This window comes from Corvus moneduloides, chromosome 9 (genome assembly GCF_009650955.1).
Source record: "Corvus moneduloides isolate bCorMon1 chromosome 9, bCorMon1.pri, whole genome shotgun sequence".
Classification (NCBI taxonomy): Eukaryota; Metazoa; Chordata; class Aves; order Passeriformes; family Corvidae; genus Corvus; species Corvus moneduloides.
Window position 1 is genome coordinate 1,192,884 of NC_045484.1, and position 22,839 is coordinate 1,215,722.

The following is a 22,839-nucleotide window of genomic DNA, read 5'->3' on the forward strand; positions in this document are numbered from 1 at the left end:
AGGTTGGAAACATCCCAGCAGTCACCTCTCGGCTAGAAACCTAAAATTGTTAGCCAGAGACCAAGTGGAATGATGTTATTTGTATTTATGAAATGTCCTATCAATTTGTGTATTTTTAAAGTGTGATCCTCGTGGTTTCTAGGGATCCTGCCTCTCTTCCCCCGAGACCTGACCTGTCCATAACAGACCTTTCACTTCAAAACCCCCCGAACTTTTGAAGGGCAGCTGTGAAATGAAGAGGAGATGCTTAATTTCATTCTGCTGTAGCAGCTCAGCAGCACGAAGACAGCGCTGCCCTGGTTTGTGTTTCTCCCAGTCAGATTTCTGTACGGCTGAGTGCTGAGGGTATTTTTTTTTACTTAAAATCTTGAATTCTGCAGAGACCGAGCGCTTATTTCTTAGGATCACCAGGGAAAATTTCTCACTCTCCCAGCAGGGTGGAAATTTCAAGGTCTGAAGCTATAATGTGTTTGGTCTTTCAACATCATTAAAGGAGGGGGTTTCTGACAGTGCCACCATGATGCAAAGCAAACTCTCCTGCCTGTGAATCCCAAATCAGTCCGTGCCGTGGTGTTGCAGGGGAGGTAATTTGGAGGCTCTGGGAAAGGGGGAGAAGGTGACACATCACTAAATTGCTGGGTGGCAGATGATGGACCTTATATCTAGCTTTTAATGTGGTTTTCTATGATATCATTTGCCTTAATTTGCTGATTTTCTCAGTTTTTAAGATGCCTAGGGGAGTTCAGGGTAGGGTGTCCAGGCAGGAATCCCTGGTCACTCAGAGACCAAGGCCATTATAGTGCTGTAATGACTGAGACGAGGCAGTGCTGCGGTGGAGCCCAGCTCCACCCTGCCCAAATTCTGCCCTGGGCAGTACATGGTGGGATGGACGTTATCTGCTTGGCCTGTGGCTGGGTCTGTGTTAAACCAATCAGGTTTTGTTTATTATTATTTAGGAAGTGTGAGGATGTATAGAGGAAGACACTTTATAGAACCCTGGAATGGTTGGAAGGGACCTTAAAGCTCATCTTGTTCCACCCCCTGCCATGGGCAGGGACACCTTCCACTATCCCAGGTTGCTCCCAGCCCCATCCAGCCAGGCCTTGGACACTGCCAGGGATCCAGGAGCAGCCACAGCTTCTCTGGGCAGCCCATGCCAGGGCCCCACCACCCTCACAGGGAACAATTCCCTCCTAACATCTAATCTGAATCTCTGCTCTTACAGCTTAAAGCTGTTCACCTTTGTCCCATCGCTATCAGCCCCTGCTTACTTCACGGCATTAAAAAACTCCCCAGGAGAAGGATCTGGCTTTTTCTGAGCTCGGAGGGCTGCGTGCTCCTTATCTTGGGTGCGAGGAGACCCAAGTGATGGGAAAGGTGACCCTCAGGATGCCGAGGGCAGCGTGAATCCCCCGGGAGCCGAGCGAGCGGCCGGCGCGGGGCGGAGGAGCGGAGGCTGCCCTTTGCCCACTGGCCCATGTGGAAGTGGACTTTGGAAGTGGCAACAGGGAGCAGACGCAGGGCCCCGGCGGCCTCTGAGCAGGTGTGTGTGGCTGCTGCGGGGGGAGGATGGTGGTGGGAACCCCTGGCCAAAAACTGGGTGGGGGAGGGCCCGTGGTGGGACTGAAATAATGGGTGCCTGGATGTTTGTGCCTGGGGGCTATTTAGGGCAAGGGTTTGCCTGGATGGCACCTAGAAGGGCACAAACCGAGCCACCTCTGTTCAGACCCGAGTGTCTTCCAGTCCTGAAGTTACCCCTAAGTGCCTTAGACCTTGAGTGAGAGGAGTGAGGAGGGGTTCAGGAGGAGATCTGGCCATCTCCCTGCACTGGGGAGGCCTGCAGTGGTTGGGGGCACTTTGGGTACTGATGCTGCAAGAGGAAAGGTGGGGGGCTTGAGGGTGACATCCCCCGGGAGCTGGGGCTTCACCCATGTGCTACCCGGGGCTCCCCTCGGGATTTCCTCTTCTTCATGGGACTGTTGTAACTAAATCTAAATGTATAATTAAATATAACTAAATTTATAGATAGATACAACTAAATTCCGCTTGGAATTCTTGCTGGAGCTGAAAGGCAGGAGGAAACCCCTGTTTCCACCCCATCCTGTAGCTCACAAGAACAAACCTCCGTTTCCCCCTGCTTGCTCATTTCTTTGAGCAAAACTCCTTGTCCTGCTCATGGCTTTGCCCCTTCCCTTCCTGCATATCAAACGGGGTTTCAGTGCTGTCTCACAGAGGTGAGGGGTATTTCTCACCCTCTCACAGCTTGAGGGGGCTCTGAGTGCTGGGGCTTTGCAGCTGGGAGTGCAGGAGGGCCCCACCTGGGTATAGGAGGCTTTCTAAGGAAGGGAGGGGCAAATTTTGTAGCAGGGCCTGTAGCAATAGGACAAGGGGTGATGGTTTTAAATGGAAAGAGAGATTTAGGTTAGGTGTTGGGAAGAAATTCTTTCCTGTGAGGGTGGTGAGGCCCTGGCACAGGTTGCCCAGGGAAACTCCTCATCCCTGGAAATGTTCAGCATCAGGCTGAACAGGGCTTGGAGCATCCTGGTCTAGTGGAAGGTGTCCCTGCCCATGGCAGGGGGTTGGAACCAGATGATTTTCAAAGTTCCTTCCAACCCGAACCATTCTGAGATTCTTGTTCTGGGAAGAGCTGGATGTCTGTTGCTTTCAAAGGCAGATCATTTCATCCTGGTGTTTTAAGGGGAGCTTCAAGTTAAGGAAGATGTAGAGATGACTTTTCCTTGCCTCTGGGCGTTTTGGAAAGGATCCTGGGTTTCCAGCATGCTCCTGAAAAGCAGAGACTAGCTGGCAACGAGCTTCAAAGGGGGCTTTGCGGGGGTTGAAAAGCTGCTGATCCAACACACTGTGACTTATCATTTGCAGGCCACTAAAGCCATTTGGGGCTTAAGCTCCCCAAAAACAGAGAGGATTTTGCTGGCAAGCCTGTGATGGAGCCCTGGGCCCCCGTCCAGCCGCCCCAGCCCCGGGAGAGGCCGGCAGCCCGGGGGCCATGGGCAGAGGGGCTCCACGGCCCCCCGGCACCGCTCCGGCGGCAGCTCCTGCGCGCAGGGCAGGCTCCTCGCCCCGGCTCCTGGCACGGGAGCCACCTCCCCGGCTACCCCCGGGACGAGGGCCACCACCCCCGGGGTGACACCCGCCGACCGGCGTCCCGCGCCGAGCGCTGCGACAGCGGCTACCCCAGCCAGCCCGGCTCCAGGTGAGAGCTGCTCCTGCTGAGCCCTCTTCTTGGAAACCTGCTTAAAATAAGAACTGCCCATTGCACTGCTCACGGGTCCTGCCCCTGTGGCTGCACAGGGACACGGCGTGTCAGCGGGTGATGTCCGGCTATTCAAGCAGCCCATGACTTCTGTATTTAAGGCTGTGTAGCATTTGCAGCTCTGATTTCTTCTTAAAACTGTGACTTCTGTGGTTGCTGTTTGACAAGCTCCGTCTCAGTCCCGAGGTGCCTTTTTCTTACAGATTTGATTAAATGCAGTTCTTTTTTCCTAAGTGCAAGGTGAACAATAAAAATACAAGCGGTAATATAGGAGCAAGAGGCAGCCTGCAAGCTCAGCTGCTGAAACAGTGGAGAGTGGACGGATAAAATGTGGGCTGCAGGATGCTCTCAGTGCTGAGAAAGAGCTTCGAGCGCTCCAGCAAATCTGGGCTGATTTGCCTGAGTTATTGCCCTCAGTGAATGATGGAGTCAGCACGTGGGGTTTTGTGCTGAGGTCGTACGATGCAGATGGGATATTAGGAAGTAAATTATCTCTCTGAGGCTGGTGAAGCTCTGGCACAGGTTGCCCAGAGAAGCTGCCCCTGGATCCCTGGAAGTGTTCAAGGCCAGGTTAGACACAGGGGCTTGGAGCACCCTGGGATAGTGGAAGATGTCCCTGCCCATGGCAGGGGTTGAAATGAGATGACCATTAAAGGTCCCTTCCAACCCAAACCATTCTTGGATTCTATAAAACTGGGCATCACCTGAAGCTGCAGTGCACAGCTTTCTCATAGCTGGGGATGGGGAAGCATCCAAACCTTCTCCTGCTCCTTCCAGCTGTGATGCTGGACCAGTTTCTGGCCCTGCCACAGAGCAGGGGACCTGGCTTTATTTCCATCACCTTTTCTGCCTCCAAAGGTCCTGAGCAGGAGGGACCCTAGATGTGACCCCGGGCCGTGCAGAGGTGCCCCTCCTTCCCCAGATCAGTGTGTTGTGTTGTTTTCCAGGCAAGGCTATGAAGACCCCCCCTGGCAGTACCCAGCAGCTGGCTACGGGGATGGCTACCCCTACCAAAGCCACCAGTGGCAGCCGGTGGCGTGGCAGGATGACAGAGGTATGGGCTCATCCTGTGGCTCTGGGGATGGAGGCAGCTTGTGGGAGAAGTGATGCTTTCTCCAGGATGGGTTCTTCTCCCACATATCCAGGGCTTTCTCCTGCCCACACCCCTGGGTGGTGGTGCTCTGTAAAGCACTGCCTCCCTGCTTGCGTTTAGGAAGCGTGAGCAGGAGCCAGGTGTACCCAAGGGGTGTTTGGTCTTCCTTTCCATGGCTAAAAACCTGTGTCATTCCTGGTTCCAGCCTGAGTTTGATGGTGCTGTGTGAGTAGGGCAGCCAGGGCCTCCTCCTTGCTCTTTCTGGGCTGAACAGAAGGGGAGGGAGGGAAGAGAAAAGGACATCAGTGCTGTGTTGGTAAATGTGTCCAGGGCGTTACCACATCTCCAGTGTGCTGGGATAATTTGGAAGCAGACTGGCTGGGCATGGCAAATTGCCTGACTCACGGCTTTTCCTTTGCACCCTCGTCGTTGCTCTGGAGGGATAATGCTGAATCTTGATTCTCTCTAGACCTGAGACAGCGAGAGTCTTACGGCAAGAGTTACCGGGACCAGCACTACTACAGGGGCTACCATCCCAACCTGGCCACGGGCCCCCCAGGGCAGGACAGGTAAAGCTGGGAAGTCTGGGCAACCTCGTGAAACCCCCTGCTGCTAATTAGCCGGTTGGTGGGTGGTTCAAAAACCTCAGACCTTCAGCGTGTCTCCCTTTGCTCCCACCTGCAGGACACAGACCTACAGCTCCTGTGAGGAGAGCTACATCTCCACTGCCAGGAGGGAAGGGACAGGGGAAGGAACCCTCAGCAGTGACTCAGGGGAGGCTGGTGGCCAGCCCAAAGAGGTAACCTCGAGGTGGGCAGGGGTGGAGGACAGGAATCTCTCAGAGGTTTAGGAACAGTCCATATGTCCCTCTCCAGGCTCCTCTCCACATAACAAGGAACAGAACAAGAGGAAACAGCCTTAAGTTGTGCCAGGGAAGGTTTCGATTGGACACTAGGAAAAGTTTTTTCAACAAAAGGGTTGTCAAACCCTGGCATAGGCTGCCCAGGGAGGTAGTAGAGGCACTGGGGGGATTTTAAAGACATGTAGATGTGGTAGCTGGGGACGTGGTTTAGTGGTGAGCATGGCAGTGCTGGGTTAATGGTTGGACTCAATCCTAGAGGGCTTTTCCAACCTTAATGATCCCATGATTCCATGATTTCACCCTTCCTAGGGAGCTGACAGCTGTGTGTCACTGTCAGCTCTGTCCCCCAAGTCATGCTCTATCACTCTGTTGTCCTGATTGCTGGGTTTTGCCAAGAGAAAATTGAAAGATCAGATCAAAGCTGCTCTGTTGATTTTGCTACTGGGTGATGCTTTTTTGGGTTTCCAAGCCCCATCTCCTTGGCTGTGTTGAGGAGCTCACATCAGGGCTAGGAAAGCTGTCAGACTACATCAGCTGTGGCTGATGTAAATTATTTTTCTAAGCTGTTGGGTGAACCCAAGCTGGTGCAGGGCGTGAGCTGCTCGGGTGGGAATTGGCTGTGCTGTTCCTGCTGGGCACTTTCCTGGAGCAGCAGAGCCTTCCCCACTGCCTGGGAGCAGGAAAGCAGCAGTGTCCCTGGTTTTTGAGCCAGGTTTGTGTGCTTCCCTTCCCCACAGCCCTCAGGCCAGCCCAGCCTGCTCCTGCAGTACCACGAGTCAGGACTCAGCTCCAGCAGCCATGAGCTCAGCCAGTACATCCGTGACGGTGCCGACCACTACGACCCTGTGCTTCCAGGGTCCTGGAACGTGGGACAAACAGGTGAGGTGTGATGGGGGGCTCTGACAAGGGGGAAGCGAGGGAATAAATGGCTGCTGGTAGGATATTGGCTGTCTCTCAGCTTGGTCTTCTCCTGGAGGAGGTTGTGCAGGCACAAGGCGTGACTGGGGGGCTGTGGGGTGGGTGAATGTTCCAGAGGCTCTGCCTGGGCAGGTGTAGGAGCTGCTGGGCACATCTGCTGCTTTGGGGGACAATTCTTGTGCTGAGGGGTCAGTGGAGGGCTACTTAAGTTGGGAGACAAGGTTGGGACTTGGTCAAGTCCTCCACAGTGGATGTGGTGTGGGATCAGTGTGAGGGGCTCACAGTGGCCTGTGTGTCATTGCAGGGGGGCCCTCAATGTCCACCCCGACCCCAGCAGTGCCCCTCAAGTTCCCAGAGCTGCACACTGCGCTGTGCTTCGGAGCCGGCGGCCACCTGGTGCTGGCGTGTCCCCAGCGCCCTGCCGAGGGACGGCCACCCCGTGTGGAGCTGCACAGCCTGGAGGTAGGACACAGCTGGCCCTCCAGCCCCCTTGGTCCCCTCCCTGGAGTGGCTCCTCCTGCCTTGTGGGGTGCAAACATGGTTCATAACCCAAGCAGCCTCCTCAGCAGCCTTCCCGTTCCTTGCTCCCATCTTCTCTCCATCCCTCGTGGACTCTTGAGTCTCCACGGTGCCAGCCTGTGCCTGGGCGTTGCTTTCAGCCTTCAGCTCCGTAACCCTTGGTGCCTGTGACCTGCTCACAGTGATCCCTTCTCATGGGGACAGATGTGTCTGTACCTCTCCAGAGGACAGCTCCACTCATCTTCCTGAGCTGCTCCCGTACAGAGGCCACATCCATCCCCCGAGTCTACCACAGCACGCCAGTCTCCTATTTCACCTCCAGAAGGAGGCAGGTGCCATCTCAGCAGACATTTCTCTGCTGGACCTTAGCCCTGGAGTCCATGTGATAGTTCAGGGGCTGTGCTCTGCCCCTTAAGACAGCCCAGGGTTCACTGGCACTGTTGAGCCCTTGGCCAAGGCACTGGCTTTCAAACAGCCCAGCTGGGACTGGTGTGATTGCTGGAGTCCAGCTGCTGAATTTACTTTTGTTTTTCAGGCAATCCTTCATGGCACAGAGGAGCTGGAGGAGCTGCAAGCCTTCCCAGGGCCCCTGGCCAGGTATGGCAGCACAGCAGGTCCAGGAGCTGTGTCCTCCTGGCTGTCTCCTTTTCAAGAAGACGTAAGCTCAAGGCAGACTCTGGTTTTGAGGTGTCTGCAAAGGCCATGTCTAAGTTCAGGTTGGGAGCCCAGCCCCTTTGATGCAGTGTGGGTTGGTTTGGGCTGTAGGACACAGGTTTTTTTTGAATATTCATAGGATGTGGGTTTAGTGTGGTTTGTACATCTGACCCTATTTTGTACTCATTTTGTCCCAGAAAAATGATTTTTTTGGGCTTCTTTGGATGTCTAAAGCCCTGGGTCAACCTGTGGTTTAGCTTCTCCTAAGGTTTTTGTCTGAGCCTGAGAAGGCTGAGCCACAGCAGGGTCAGACCCAGTACGTACCTTCACCCAGTGTGAGCCTGGGGATGAATCAGGGTGTGGTGGACCAGGTTGTCCCTGTTTCATCCTGGTGCAACCAGGACATCTTCAAAGCAGGAAGAGAAAAGGAAAAAGCACTCACTGAGCAGAAGAGCTGTGTATACACAGAGGCTGGGTGGGAGATCTGGAGCTCCCCCTGTGCTCTGCTCTCGTGAGCAGAGAGTCTCCACCTGGAGTGCTGCAAGCTGTTCTGGTGCCACCAGCATAAGAAGGACATGAAACTGCTGGAGCAAGTCCAGAGGAGGATAAAGGGGCTGGAGCAACTTCCCTATGGACAGGCCGAGGAAGCTGGGGCTGGAGAAGAGGAGGATGTGTGGAGAGATCACAGCACTTCCCAGTATCTGAAAGGGCTACAAGGAAGCCGGAGAGGGTCTCATTGCCAGGACTGTAGTGACAGGACGAAGGGGAATGAGTGCAGATGGAAAGAGGGGAAATTTAGGTTAGATTTATGGACAAAATGCTTCCCTGTGAGGGTAGCAAGGCCTCAGGTTTCCCAGACAAGCGGTGGATACCCCATCCCTGGAAGTTTTCAAGGCCAAACTGGACAGGGCTTGGTCTAGAGGAAGGTGTCTCTGCCCATGGCAGAGGGGATTGGACTAGATGAGCTTTAGGCTCCCTTTTAACCCCCAGACCATTGTATGACTCCGGGTTACCGCTCGTGCCAAGGGGTGCATCGGGAATCTCCGTATAAGATGCTGGAATGACCAAGCCAGGATCAACACCTCCATCTGCAGTCTCTTCTCTCTCCTGTCTCATCCACTCTTTCTTTCTAACTGTATGGTTATTTTATTGTATGGCAGTGGTTCTGTCTGGCTTGCACATAGCTTAGGGGTTTCTGTTTCGGTCCCAAAGGGAGGTGACCCTCCGCTCTGCCTCCACAACAGATTGTGCCTGCTTCTGCAGCCTTGGACATCCACAGATGTAATGGCAGCACAGCAAATCCAAGCAGTTTCTTTGCAGATGGATGGAGGAGAGTATTATCAGGAGGGCAAAGAGTGGGTTTGAAATGTACTTTGCATCCCTGAAACACAGAAATCTTCCAAGAGTCACTACAAATTTGAGTGTGTTTGAACTTAAGAGTAGTCATTGGTACTGGGGATCATCTTTCCTCCAGCTCTTGCTTGGAATCTTTGGCATCCCCATCAGTGAACCTGGGGACTGAGCCTCAGTGATGTCCTGGATTGCTTTGCCTTGGGTTTTTTTGATGCCTCTTTGTGCTGCTGTAGGGAAGATCTGCACAAGGTGGATGTGATGACGTTTTGCCAGCAGAAGATAACCACAGGCTGTGATCTCTCAACACAGAGGGGCAGAGATTCCTCTCTCCTCTGGAAACTCCTGGTCCTCCTCTGCCGGCAGAATGGAGTAGGTATCCCACAGAGGGGGATGACCCTTTTGACCTCAGAAATGAGACAAGTAATACGTCTCTTAGGTGCCTCTTGATCCAGTTGCTATTTCTGGGGAGGAGGGGTGTACCTTTTAAGAGAATCCCATTCCCATGCCACTGTCCATCAGTTTGATGCTGCCTGGATGTCTGGAGCAAATCCTTCTCCGTGACTGCTTTTTGTCCTTGGGAGCTACCAGCAGCCCAATGGTAGGGGTTCCCAAGGGTGGACTGGTGCCACCTCCACCGAGGAGCCAGCACTTACACTTAAAAGGGGGCCATTCCCTCAGTCTGCTGGAATCCACCCAGCCCAGTCTGTAGCTGCTTGTTGGAAGCAGGTGGACAAGACCGTCAGAGGGAGCATTGGGAAGGTCTCGCTGACTATGCTGAACCCCTTTCCTTCCAAACCCACGTGCTGGTGGCCACAGCCGGTCCCGCAGGGGGATGTGCTGGGAGGAGGATACAGGAGTGAGAAGGGTGCGGACTGGCCGTGCCGCCAGCCTTTGCTCCTGGGGCGGCCTCCACGCGCCTCCTTCCTTCCCCTCCCCAGTCCATGGTGGGCTCGGACACGGCGGAGCTGCTGATGCAGGACTGCAGGCGCCAGGACAAGTACAAGAGGCAGGACCCTGCGATGGGCCTGACGGACGACGAGTGGGCGTCGCGCCAGCCGGGCACGCTGGACCTCATCACCGGGGAGGTCCCTCCCGTCGTGGAGACACAGGCACAGATAGTGGAGAAGTTCACCAAGCTCCTCTACTATGGCAGGAAGAAAGTAAGTGGTGAGTGGGATCTGGGACATGGGGCTGAAGGTTTTTTCCTTGGACCTGCGGGCCTCTTCAGGCAGGTTTTAGAGGGAAGGGTGGTCGAGAAGTGACTTGTGGTTGTGGGATCAACGCTCCAAGCTGTGTCTGTACGACAGGGCTTGTGGCAGTGATTTCCCACCACTGGGAGCTGGGATGGGGGACCCAATGAAGATGAGATGCAGAGGCTTTTACTGGCACTTGTACCACGTTTAGTTTCACAGAGTCCTGGAATGGTTCGGGACCTTAAAGGTCATCTTGTTCCAAACCCATCTGCAGCTATGTGATCTCACAGGATACCTCAGGCACAAGGAGAAGAGAGGAGGGTTGGATGCAGAGCAGCTTGGGTGCCCAGACTGGGAACCCACGGCATGGAGAGCTAACAGGCAGCACAGACCTGGAAATCTAGGAGACACCACATTGCTCTGAAGGTCCAAGTTCTTGTAAATTTTCAAGGCAGAAAGACAAAGGGACTTGGAAGAGATTTGAACATGGAAAAGATTTTTGGAGGATGCTTCTTAAAGCCAGAGCAGTTATTGGGGCTCTTTTACGAGCTGGGGGAACAGAGGAGCAGAGGAGGTGGGGAAGCAGAGTTGGTGCTAACTCTATTTCTTCTTCCCCTCTACTGCAGGAGGCTCTGGTCTGGGCCATGAGAAACCAGCTGTGGGGCCATGCCCTGTTCCTCTCTAGCAAGATGGACCCTCGGACATACAGCTGGGTCCTCACCGGGTAAGTTGGAGAAGCTAAAGCAAGGTATGATGTTCCATGGCTGGCTTTCCAAGCCTTCTATCCCCTTCAGTGCCCCCTGATCTGGAAAAGAGCATTGATTCCAGCTGGAGCCCTTCCAGAGGGCATCCATCCAGATAGGCCTGAGTCATTCAGGCTTCCCAACAGGACAGGAGAAACCAAGTGGGGAGCTGGAAAGCAGGAGGAAAGCCATTCCCTGGAGATGCAGGGTTAATTTATTCTGAGTCTTTGGCTTTGCCCATGCTGCCCTAGCAAAGAGAGCCTCGGGGCAGGGGCAGCTGAGCCATCTTCCCTGTGACCCAGCCCCGTCTCAGCTGTTCATCCCACTCTATGAGTGTTTTCTGGAGGAATTTAATGTACTTAGTCTGGATTGGGCTGATCCCTTCAGAGAGAGTTAAGCAGAAATTTTCTGTCTTTTGGAACTCAAATCCTTTTAAGGAGGTTTTATGCAGTGTTGTCCTGGAGACCTGCCTGCTCTGAAGGTAATACAGATCCTCATCCCCAGGGGCTGATGATCCTCTCTGACTCCTATTTACAAGGACAGGGAGTGATAGGACAGGGCGGAATGGCTGGAGCTGAAGGAGGGTAGATTTGGATTAGATATTAGAAAAAGATTCTTCCCTCTGACGGTGCTGAGGCCCTGGCACAGGGTGTCCAGAGAAGGTGTGGCTGCCCCATCCCTGGAAGTGTCCACAGCCAGGTTGGACAGGGCGTGGAGCAACCTGGGATAGTGGGAGGTGTCCCTGCCTGTGGAAGGAGGCTTGGACTAGAAGGTGGCTTCCAGCTCAATCCATTCTTGGATTCTCTGGGAAACCCCTTAAGGCATCAGTTTCCTGGGGCATTTGGGATGTGCTCTGGGAGGTGAATGAAGGTTTGGGGTCCTGCTCTGCAGCCCTTCTCTGCTGTGTCCTCACAGGTTCACCAGCACACTGGCCACCAATGACCCACTGCAGACCCTCTTCCAGCTCATGTCAGGAAGGATCCCTCAGGCAGCACTGGTCCGTGAGCAAGAGGCTGGCCCTGCCATGTGTTCCCCTGTGCTGTCACCTGCCTGTGACACCCGCCTTTAGTGACCATCTCTGCTCACCTTTGCTCTCCTCATCTCCCTCCAGTGCTGCGAGGATGCCACGTGGGGGGACTGGAGGCCCCACCTGGCTGTGATGTTGTCCAACAAGGTTGGAGACACGGAGCTCAACCAGCGAGCCATCGTCACCATGGGAGACACTTTGGGTGAGCTGAGAGCAGTGGGAGCAGCTGGAACAGGGGCAGGCACTGCAGTGGCACCGTGCTGGGGGTGGTGCTGGGATGGCTGTGCCCATGCCCCCGGAGCTGCAGTGCCTGCGGGGTGGCAGGGGTGAGGTGCCAGTGGATCCTCAGATGGATCGGGCTCAGGCACATCCATTAACTGCTCTTGTGGAGACAGCTGGAGCAGCTGGGCCCAGGGAAGGTGTAGGTGACTGCAGGGACTGAGCCTTGCTCCCAGTGGTGGGATTTTATGCCAGTAATGGCACCTGCAAGAGTTGGAGCTGGCCCTGCTTGGGCTCCCCTAGTTCTACCACTGAACTGAAACCTCCCAAAACAAAAAGCAGCAATTGGGGAAAACGGACAAAAAACAGGGACAAGGGAGGGATCAGGGTCTGTGTGGGCAGGAAAGTGAGGCAGTTGGGTTTGGGTTTTTGCGTGAGCTTGAGGGCCTCCAAAGCAAAGCTGCCCACGTGGTGATGTCTCAGGACTAAGGGTTTGTCTTTTTCCTGCCATGCAGCCAGCAAAGGAGCAGTCGAAGCAGCTCATTTCTGCTACCTGATGGCAGATATTCCTTTTGGTTACTTCGGAGCAAAGGCAGATCGCATGGCCCTGCTGGGCAGCAGCCGCCGGTGAGCGAGCACTGGAGGCTGGGGTTCTTGCCAGAGTCCCCTGTCCCACGTTTTCCCCATCCCTGGGATCTCACTTTTATGCAAAAGCAACCCCTGTTTGGGGTTTTTCCTGCTGCCAATGTGTGCTCTGTGTGGAGCTGCTTGCGGAGGGAGCTCTGATCACTGACCCTGCTCCTCTCCTCTGCAGCCAGGCCTTTTCCCAGTTTGCCAGGACAGAGGCCATCCAGAGGATGGAAATCTTCGAGTACTGCCAGCAGCTGCGACAGCCCGAATCCTTCCTGCTCCCCTTCCAGGTAGTGGATATGCTCAACTACATCTTGTGCAGCAGCTCAGACTTGCCCAAAAACATGCACCCGTCTCCCTGAAGCCTGGAATTCAAGCTGTTCCTGAGGCTTGTCCCCTTACTGGGCTTTGGGAATCATGGGGAAGTTGCCTTGGCCAAGGGATTCAGGCAGGGAAGATTTTGGGGTGCACAGTGTGTCTGACCAGTGCTTGCTCAGATCTCATTGCCTTCCTGCTCTCTGGTGAGCTTTTCCTATTGCAAAGCAGCACCCAGCTGTTGCTGCCTTGGGCACCATGGATTTGGATGTATATATCCCTGGAAGTGTTCAAGGCCAGGCTGGATGGGGCTTGGAACGACCTGGCCTAGTGGAAGGTGTCCCTGCCCATGGCACGGGGGTGGATCAAGATGAGCTTTAGTGTCCCTTCCAACCTGAACCATCCTGGGATTCTGTGAAGCTGCCGTGCTCCTCCCTGCCTGGTTCAAGGAGGGGGGGCTGGATGCCTCCATGGGGATGGGTGGAAGTGGCCCCTGGCTGCAGGTGACCTCTGGGTGCTGAGGCACACGCTCCAGGGTGCTCCGAGTCACGCTGGGGCGACGTGCCACGGCATAGGGCACCCACAGACTTACCCATCTCCCTGCTCCCACCTGTGGCTGCTCTGCTTCCCTCTCCCAAGGTGTACAAGCTGCTCTACGCCTCCCGCCTGGCCGACCACGGGCTGCCAGCCCAGGCCCTGCAGTACTGCGAGCACATCGGCACCGCGCTCCTGCGCCGGGACCCGGCCGCGCACCCCGTCCTGGCCCGGCAGGTGGTGAGGGTGAGTCTGGGCCTTCTGCATCCCAAGCAGGGCCTGACACCTGCTCAGGACCTGCTGGGGTGGGAAGCATCCTCAGGGTTTCCCGTGGGTGGGAGTGGTTGGCAGCTCTGAGCAGCCCCCCAGGGTTTGCTGCCAAGTACAGCAAAGCCAACACCTCCACAGGGTTTCTAATCCCTGTGGATTTAGGGTAGGAAACAAAGGTGTTATGCTGCCTGCCAAGTAGGAGCAGAGTTATTTGGAAGCAAAGGATGTTTTTAAGTCTGGAGGGGGTTTCTGAACTTCTAAATGTCACTGACTTAAGAAGCACATTTCCCCTCCAGCACATCATCTACAATTTTCTGTACCTCCTGAGGGGTGTGTTTTGGGGTGACAGTGAGAGGGAGCATGGCCCAGCTTGTAGAACCAAGTGCAGCCCCTCTTCTGCCTGAGGAGGGGCCTGGGGCAGAGAGGGGTGAAGCAAAGTGTCCCAGGTCCCCCAGGAAGGCTGGGCTCTCACGAGGAGAGGGCACTGCTGAGGCTGCTTGTCGCCTTCCTCCAGCCTTTAGGACCAGGTTGGATGGGGCTTTGAGCAGCCTGGCCTAGTGGAAGGTGTGCCTGCAAGTGGCAGGGGGGTTGGAGCAAGATGAGCTTTAGGGTCCCTTCCAACCCCAAACCATTCTTTGATTCTATGAGAGGGGCTAAAGCCATGGTGCTGTGAGGTGAGGGGCAGCAAGATGCCTGTCTGAAGTGGGTGCTGCTGAGTTCACCCAAAATTTGGCTGGCGCTGCTTCCTCACCCCGTCACTGAAGCCTATTTACTGTCTAACAGCCTCTCAGATCTGCTGTTGTGCTGGGGATAATGCTTCTCCTGGGAGAAAACACTTTCATCTGGAAAACTAGTGCATTCGTAGATGCTCTTGTCTTTGATGTTCTAGACTGTGTTACAAATTATGATACACATTAGTGTTTGATTAAGACTTCCCCTCTTTTGAAGCTGGGGACGATCTACAACCAGGTGCTGGTTCATTAATACTGGATCAAAGTGCACATTAGCTTTTGGATTAAACATTCCCCCCGTTTAGGAGTAATCACGCTTATAATTTCCTTTTTCCTGTGATTGATTTAGGACGAGCATAGGTGTGTTTGTAGAGAGGTGGGACAGTGGGTCTGTAGGTAGTGCAGGCTCCTGGCTGGCCGCTGGGTTACATTTCTCTCGTGGCCAGCCCCAGTCCCACACTGGCATCCAGCTGTCTTGCTGTAAACTCAAGTGTGTTTTGTGCTGGTTTGGAGTTTGTTTTTTGAAAGGTTCAGGAACAGAAAGAAATGGCTGCTGGGGACTGGTGCAGGGAGGATAGCTGAGTCTTGTGTGGCTGAGCTGCACAGTCACCTCTGGGTGGCTTTTGGCAGCCCTCAAGGTGGCAGCCTCATAGCAAAGCTAAGTGAGGATAAGTGAGCATGAAGTATCCAGGGGAAACTGGAGAAATCCCCAAGAACCCTAGAATGGTTTGGGTTGGAAGGGACCTCAGAGATCATCTTGTTCCAACTCCCCTGCCGTGGGGGACACCTTGCACTAGATCAAGGTGCTGGTGGGCTGATACCAGTGAGAGAAAATTCAGTAAAGACGTGGAAAAAGAGCGGTGCTTTGAGTGCCATCTCCCCTCACCCAGCTGTCCTAAAACTGGATCCTTGTCTAAACAACTCCTCCAGACAGGGAGTTAGCTCTGCAGGGAGCCCTGCATCTCACCTCAGACTCCTGGGTCGCCCTAGAGGAGACTTGCTCTGCTGATGGGAGCCGAAGCCCCAGGACACCGCGGCAGCTGCAGCCAGGGCAGCACAGCCCCCTCTTCTGCAGGAGAAATCAAACACACAGCAGCAATACTGCAGAGAGGGACCTGGGGGAGATAGTGGAGCATGGAAAAAATACTGAGCAGCAGCATAACAAGATGCTGTTACAAAAGAAAAAAAATAACCCACCCGTGTTACAGTGTTATTCTGGGTTGTGAGAGCACAGCTGGCAAGGAGATGATAATCCCCCCATGCTGGGGTCTCAGGGGTCTTGGCTGGGGCCTGTTTGTGCTGCTGCATGTAGAGACAGGGCTAAATTGGAGCAAGCATGGGAGTGGAGAGCTGGGGTGATAAGGGATTGAGGGGAAAATGACCTGTGAAGAAGGCCTCAGGGTTATTTCTTCTAGGCAAGATAGGGTGGGGGAGAAAGGGGTATGAGGGATGTGATGACAGCCCTCCAGCACGCAGGAGGCTGCTCGTGGGGGATGCTGCCTGGCTCTTCTCACGGCTTCCACGGGAGCAGGCATAGAGAGGCTTAATTTGCAGCAGGGAAGATGTCACTCAGGTAGTGAGAAAAAACTTTTTAGCTCTAAGGACGTCAAGCATCAGGACAAGCCTGGGAGGCTGCGAAATCTTCTCAGAGATTTGTAAATGCAGATCAGACAAACACCAGCTCCCATCCGTCCTCATGGGGTAGGTGAGGAGCTGATGAACTGCCCTGGGAGCTGGGCTCTTTCCAGGCTCCTGGTGGGGTGTCCTGCACACCTGCCAGTGCCCCAGGATGGCTGTAGGGTGGGATTGAAGGCACTCCTTTTCCTCAGCCGGGAGAAAGGAGGGTGACAGTTACCTGTCTCCTTGGTGTGAGGAGCATCTGTGACACAGGTATTTTGGCATCTCTGTGGAGGTGCTGAGCCAGCCCTGCTGAGACTGCGGGGCACGGGATGGGCCGGCACCTCTGGCAGTGTGGGAGAGGGAACAAATCCTGCACGAGAGGCTGCTGCTCTTTTACCCCCCATTACAAAGTGATGCTGTTTCCCCGAGCCCGTGTGCCCAGCCAGGTGTGAGGGATCCCTGTGGGTCTGACACGTGTGATGATCCCTGCTGTCCCTGCAGCTGGCCGAGCGGCTGAAGCTCTCCGACCCTCTGCTCCTGGAGATGCCGGAGCAGGACCAGGAGCTGGAGCCCGACTGGCTGGACCAGCTCCGAGCCTGCTGCCGGGAGTGGGAGGTAAGGAGGGGCGAAGATGCAGTGGGACAGCTACTCTGTATGGTGGTTTGTCTGCAGGAGCATCCTCCTGCTCTTCCCTGAACCCGAGGGGATGCAGGTTCAAAAGCTGTTGTACTTCTTTGCCTTGTGAGCTCCGAGATGTGGTCTCTGCAGATTCTAGTGGCAGCAAGTGCCTGAGGGCTGCAGAGCTTCACACAGGGCAAAACACTCCTTGTTTTGGCTCCAGAAGGGCAGGCAGGGGCTGGTGGGTGAGCGATGGTCTCCCTTTGCAGGGAGGACATGGCAGAGGTCACTGGTGCGTGTCCTCTTGGGTCTTTTAACTGTGGTCTGGTGCTCGGATTAATGCCCTTCATTCAGATTTCACATCTGCTTTTGGTTTTGTGGTCTTTTCCATCTCGTTTCCCCTCCTGCCTGCCCTCAGGGGTGCTGCAGCTCCTCTCACTTGCTGGGAAAGAGCTGTGTCCGTGCTGGTGTGGGTCTCTCCTGCAGCCTGGGGTGGGCTGTGAGCCTCAGATCCACGAGCACTGTGCTTTCCTTTGCATTGCCTTCGTGGTTCCCTTAGTCTTTGTCCTGTGCTATCCTTTTTCCTCTCCATTTTACTCTGTTTTCCCTCTGCAGGTGGAAGATGCTCTTCCTCCAGAGGCGGCACCCGCTCAGCTCGAGCTGCCCTGTGCTGTTCTACCCACGGCAGGTAAATAAAACAAAGCAGCAGGTTGTGGTCACCACAGCGGGCTTCTCCCTGGGTGGAATTGTGCTGCCGTGGGCTGGGAAGCAGCTTCCCCCTCCCTGGAGTTTTTACCAGCAGCAGCTCCTTGCATCCCCCCCAGAACTCGGAGCTGCTGTTCCTGCCGGGATGCATCCCTCAGGCATGGGCTGCAAAGCGAGGGCTTGGTGCTCTGTCCTCGTACAAAGGCTGAGTAATTGGGCCTAATTACCACAGCTCCGGGGGTCCCTCAGGGTGCCGTGGGAGGAGAAGAGGAGCTGGGGGTGGGTGCTGGATGAGCCTCGAAGCTGAGCCTCAGGGGAGACGGCCCCGTTCCCAGGCAGTCCTCCGAGGGTGCAAACTGGAGCCGAACTAAAGGGATTTCACGCTTACAGAGCAAAGGATTCGGGAAGGAGCCCGTCCTGTCGTGTGCCAGGCTGCAGGATGCCTGTGGCTGAAGACCCAGCATTTCTCCTTCCCTGCTGCCTCTTTGATCCCTTTGCTTCGCCCTTTGGGGACCCCAAGAGTCCCCTCCAGTGCCAACCCACCCAGAGGGCCCAGAAACACAAGATGAGGGACACAGCCATCCCCTGGTGTCCAGGGAAGAGCAGGGGAGCTTTTCTTTCCCAGCTGGGCAGGCATCCATTGGGATGTCCCATTGAGGAGAAGTCAGGCTCTGGTGACACACCGGTGTTCCTTCACATCCACCTCCACCAGCAGGACGCTCCCACACAGTCCCCGGCTCCTTGGATCTGGCTTTCTGCTGGGAATGCTGGCACTGAAGTGTGGAGAACAGAGGCTGATGCAGACAGGATGAAACACAACTAATTCCTTCAAGCCATTTCTTCCTATCAGCTTTCCCTGCTGCTGCCAAATTCCTTTTCAAAGAGCTCTGCCAGGCAGTAAAAAGGATCATCAATCCTGATTGCCTTCTGCTGCCATCAGGGCTGAGACTGTGATCTTCCTTCCCTGGAAGGAAGTTGCAGGTGTGATGATCCCATTGCCTTGGCTTCTCCGAGCAGCCAGGTCTGCTCTGTGTGGTCTCCACAGCTCGCCTTCCCTATGCTTGGCCCTTTTCTTCGTTCTGAAGGCTGTCCAGAGTCACCACCTGAGGGACCTGCATGCAGAGAAAGCTGGCTTGGTGCTGAATCCATCCATCTTGGAAAGATAAAGGCCAAAGCAGGTGCCAAGCTGGGATCCACACGGTCCTCCTTCTCCATCCTTACAACTTGGGCTGTCCTCCCTGACTTGTTCCAGCTGAGCTTGCCAGGCAGCATGAATTTGAGCATCCATCCTCCTCCCTGTGGATCTTGAACATCTCCAGGCCATGTGGGAGCAGCTCACAGGTGTGAAGCCAACCCTGAGTGGGCTGCAGGTGATGCTGGCAGCAAAGCAAAAGGTTTGGTAGCACTGCATCAGGAGGTGCCATAGTCCTTCCTGATGGGATCTGGGTCCTGCCTGCCCCGTCTCGCAGCAATGGGAGAGGAATTTCCCAGTGCCCAGTGTTTCTGGCAGGAGGCTGCCAAGCTGGAATAAGCAGGACACACACCTGGGACCAAGGTGTGTGTTAAATAAAACAAATCCCACTCGCTCATCCTGCCTTTCAAACAAAAAAAATCCCAACCCTGAATAAATCTGCCTAAAGCGAGGAACTCATCCGTGGGTGCTGCTGTGGAACAGGAATGAAGGCTGCCTGGCGAATCTTTCCTGCTCAGGGTGTGCAGCAGGAGTGGAGGAAAAGGCTGGAGGCCTCAGACTCCTTTGAGCTGCTGGTGCATGCTGCTTGTGGGCTCTTTGCTTCCATAGCATTCCCCTCCTGAGTTCATTTATAACCTCAGGCACATTCCCAGGATTTAAAATTTTTTTTCGCCCCTATCTTTCCCATCCCACCTTCCTTGAAACCTCTGGAAGGTTCCTATTGCTTTACTGTGTCCTACCTCCTCCCTTGCCTGGTCTCTGGAGCCTTTCCTCATTCCCCCAGCTCCTGCTGCTGTGCAGTGGAAAAGGGGAGAAATCTGAGCAACAGCCCGCTAGAATTATAAACACTATAAAAATTGTAAACTCCTGAGGTGTGGGGTTGGTTTTTTTTTTTTTTTTTTTCAGATGGAGAGCCTGGCAATGACATCCCCCAGAGTGAAGACTACCAGTATGACCAGTGGTTTGAGCCTGTGCCACCCCAGGCACGTAGCTCCCAGGAGGGCGTGTCCCTCTGGTCCCCAGCACCTGCTCAGGTCGTGGCACCGCCGCTGCCCAGCGTTGGGAGAGAGCTGCAGCCCCCTGTGCCTGGCCAAGGGACACGTGTCCCTCCAGGAGGGGATTCTGCTGAGCCCCCTCCGCAGCCGGTGCTGCTGGCAGGTAAGAGCTGCAGCCTTGTTTCTCTGCAAAAATCACAGAATCCCAGGATGGTTTGCGTTGGGAAAGGACGTTAAAGATCATCTCCTTCCAACCCCCTGCTGCAGGCAGGGACACCTCCCACTGTCCCAGGCTGCTCCAAGCCTCATCCAGCCTGGCCTTGGGCAATTCCAGGGATCCAGGGGCAGCCACAGCTTCTCTGGGCACCCTGTGCCAGGGCCTCTCCACCCTCACAGGGAGGAATTTCTTCCTTAGAAGTCGCCTTTGAGATGCACCAGTTCAGCCTCACCACTTACTCCCTGGTGCTAGCAGGGACAGGAACCAGAACGGCCTTTTGCAGCTCTTGGGGGACATTTTGGCCACCACATGGGTGGCTGTGCTCTGGAGAGGGGCATGGTAGAAGCTCTGGAAATACCTCTGATGGATACATCCAGAGCTCCTCAGATCAAACCTTGACTGTGTCCTTCCCTCTGCTCCACAGGAGAAGCTGGGGAGCCCTGGGGTGCCAGGCTGTCCCCTGGAGAGCTGCAGCCAGCCCTCCCAGAAGAGCAGGTGAGTCAGAGGGGCCAGGGAGACCATCCCAGTGAGGGTCCTGGCTGGATTTGGGACGTGTTGAGCCATCCTTCCATGTGTGGAACTCACATGGAATCCCCCCATCGTGGTGCCAGTTGTTCCCTTGGGCGAAAGCTGTATCCTGCTGTGGGTGCTCTTGCTCCCCAGCTGCTGTGTAAGGCATGTGGGGGTCCCTGGGGGTGCTTTCCATGACTCGTGGTGTGGAGCAGTCCCAGGGGCACTCTGACCATGCTGGGTGCAGCTCCTCCGGGAACAGCACGTGGCAGCTTCGCTGTCTGATGCCAGGAGGAGTTACCCACGAGGATCCGGACGGTCTCGGAGACCTCCACAGTCTCCCTGGGGGACAGCCAGCCCTCCTTGGACAGCGCAGATGAGGACGCTGCCCAAGAGCTGGCGGAGGCCGTGAAGCCAGAGGAGGACAAGGTGAACATGCCAGAGCCATCATGAGCCTCAGGCACTGAGCCTGCCTATTCTCTGATGCCAGCCCTGCCCCTGGAAAAATGGTGCCCACTCCCAGCAGGCACCTGGGGGACGCTGGCATCCATCCACCCCTTCTTATCCCTTTCAACTCCTTTCCTCCACTTCCCAGAGCTCTGGATTCAGGTGGTTTGGCTGGTTTCGGTCGAAACCCACCAAGGAGACTTCTCCCAAAGCTGAGTCTGAGACAGACCCAGACTCTCTCACATCAGGACCACAGGTAGGGGACAAAAAGCCATCGTGTCCCTGGTGACACGCAGGGTGCAGCTGTGAGAACGGGCGACACATCTCCCCATCACCCACTGCTTCTCCCTCTGTCCTCGTGCAGGGGCCGTGGCCGTTCTCTGTGGGGACAGAGTGGGACTGGGAGCCCTTTTAGCCTGGAAGTGAATCCTTGATAAATAATAACTCCAAATTCACAAAGCCTCTTTGATCCATGAGGTCATCCAAGCCCTCAGCAAACTCTGCAGGGATTGCTTGCCCTCCGCTGGAGCGGAACGCAGCAGCTGTGAGCGGCAGTGCTGTGGCAGGTTTTAGGAGATGCAGGGAAGGGAAAACCTCTTTAATTGGAAGTGCAGCAGTGAGGGGGAAGCAGCCATATGTGGTTATCCCAGACCTGGCCAACTCCTCAGGGTGTCATCCCTGGTGGTGGGGCTTGGAATGAGAACCTCCCCTGGAAATTTCTTCCCGGTTGAGAATGACCTACAGTCCCAGAGCAAGAAATGTTGGGATATTCTTCTAAAACAAGCAGGAGATGGAGAACGGAAGGGGACCCATGGACCTTGGCCCCTCACGCTGTACCCAGGCTTGGTGTCCAGCCTCCTGCCTAATTTTGAACTCTCAGGCTGGTTTAGCTTTGTGCCAGGGTTGCTTGCCCTGACCCTGTAGCCCCTCCTTAGCCATGTTTCCTGCAGCTCCTGAGGTACCTCTCCAGCAGGACAGGTGCAGATACCCAAAAGCCTGGTGTGGTGTCTGGTGCAGAGGTCATCTCCCCACACAAGGAGCTTCTGCTCTAAACGGGTGGATGTGATTTCAGGAGCAGACGTCGCCACCCCCACCCGATGCCCCTCTCCCAGCTGGCACAAACCCCGTCGCTCAGCCTCCCGCCAGAAATCCCGGTAAATACCGCACGGGTCCCCTCACCTCTCTCCCCCATCAGCCTTTTACAAGTTTCTCCTCTTAATTTTAAGTTGGCTTTTGTTTTTGATTGCTGGCCCTAGGAGGAACGCAGGCTGAAAGTACCTCTGCTGTTAGTCCCGTGCCTGCAGAGGTGAAAGGCTCATGGGAAGAGGATAGAAGGCAGTCAGCAGGACAGCAGGTGAGGAGAGGAGGGAAGCGTATCCGAGTGTGATGGGGGTGTCCAGGACACCGCTCTGCTCGGGGTGGCTCTGAAACTGGGGCGTGTCTGTCAAGTTTCTTTCTCTTCAGTCCTTCAGGACCGGCTACCCTGGACCTCTCCCACCATTGGCTTCAATCCCTCTCTTCAACCCAACCCAGGTGTCTCAGGTGAGAGCATTTTCCTGAGGGGGTGGTGCTGCACTGGGCTGGGGGTGGCTCCTGACTTTGGGGGAGGAGCTGTCTCCTGGATTTTGGAGTGGTGCCAGATTTCAGGTGATCTGCTGCGGGCAGGGGGATTTAGGTGATACCAGTCCTGGGTATAAGGGTTTTTGTACGAAAATCAATTGTGGGAGAACAGTGATGTGGGGGGGGTGTGTGTGATGAATGAGCGAAATGGAGGAAGGATGCTTGTGGTTGCATCCTGATGATGGCAAATCAACACTTTGGGGTACAGTCCGTTGCTTACACCACCTCTCTTTCTGTTTTCCAGGTTGCTGCCCGACCCACCCAACCCAGGCTGCTTTCCCAGCATCGCTACCCCAAGCCACTGTGAGGTGGTGGGTGGGGACAGCAGAGACCAATTGATGGAAGTTTTTTTTTTTAACCAAAACGGTGTCTGTGGTTATTTCGGATGGGGTGGCAGAGTCTGGGCCTGCTTGGTGAGGGGTGTTGTAAAATAAGGGGGAGGTTTCTGGGTTTCAAAGTCAATAAATGGGGAGGGTGTGGAGCTGGGATAGGGCTGAACAGTTTGGCCACTCAGGTGGGACCCCAGGCCTCTACCTTCCTCCTTCATAAAAATTAGGTCTGGTTTGTATAACTCGTTGTC

The 22,839-nt window shown here is 55.0% G+C and overlaps 1 protein-coding gene across 1 annotated transcript; it reads left to right on the forward strand.

The window, feature by feature from the left end:
• Positions 1 to 1,377: 1,377 nt before the first annotated feature.
• Positions 1,378 to 22,839, forward strand: SEC16B (SEC16 homolog B, endoplasmic reticulum export factor). Its single transcript, XM_032118623.1, has 26 exons — positions 1,378 to 1,543; positions 2,881 to 3,214; positions 4,222 to 4,328; positions 4,837 to 4,936; positions 5,052 to 5,166; positions 5,967 to 6,108; positions 6,452 to 6,609; positions 7,202 to 7,263; positions 8,907 to 9,042; positions 9,612 to 9,833; positions 10,493 to 10,590; positions 11,525 to 11,606; positions 11,721 to 11,838; positions 12,371 to 12,482; positions 12,670 to 12,775; positions 13,440 to 13,580; positions 16,457 to 16,570; positions 17,189 to 17,261; positions 19,377 to 19,628; positions 20,107 to 20,177; positions 20,484 to 20,621; positions 20,788 to 20,895; positions 21,712 to 21,793; positions 21,896 to 21,993; positions 22,104 to 22,181; positions 22,504 to 22,839. The coding sequence occupies exons 2-26, from the start codon at positions 2,946 to 2,948 to the stop codon at positions 22,564 to 22,566; spliced, it is 3,045 nt and encodes a 1,014-aa protein (XP_031974514.1). The 5' UTR covers positions 1,378 to 1,543; positions 2,881 to 2,945; the 3' UTR covers positions 22,567 to 22,839.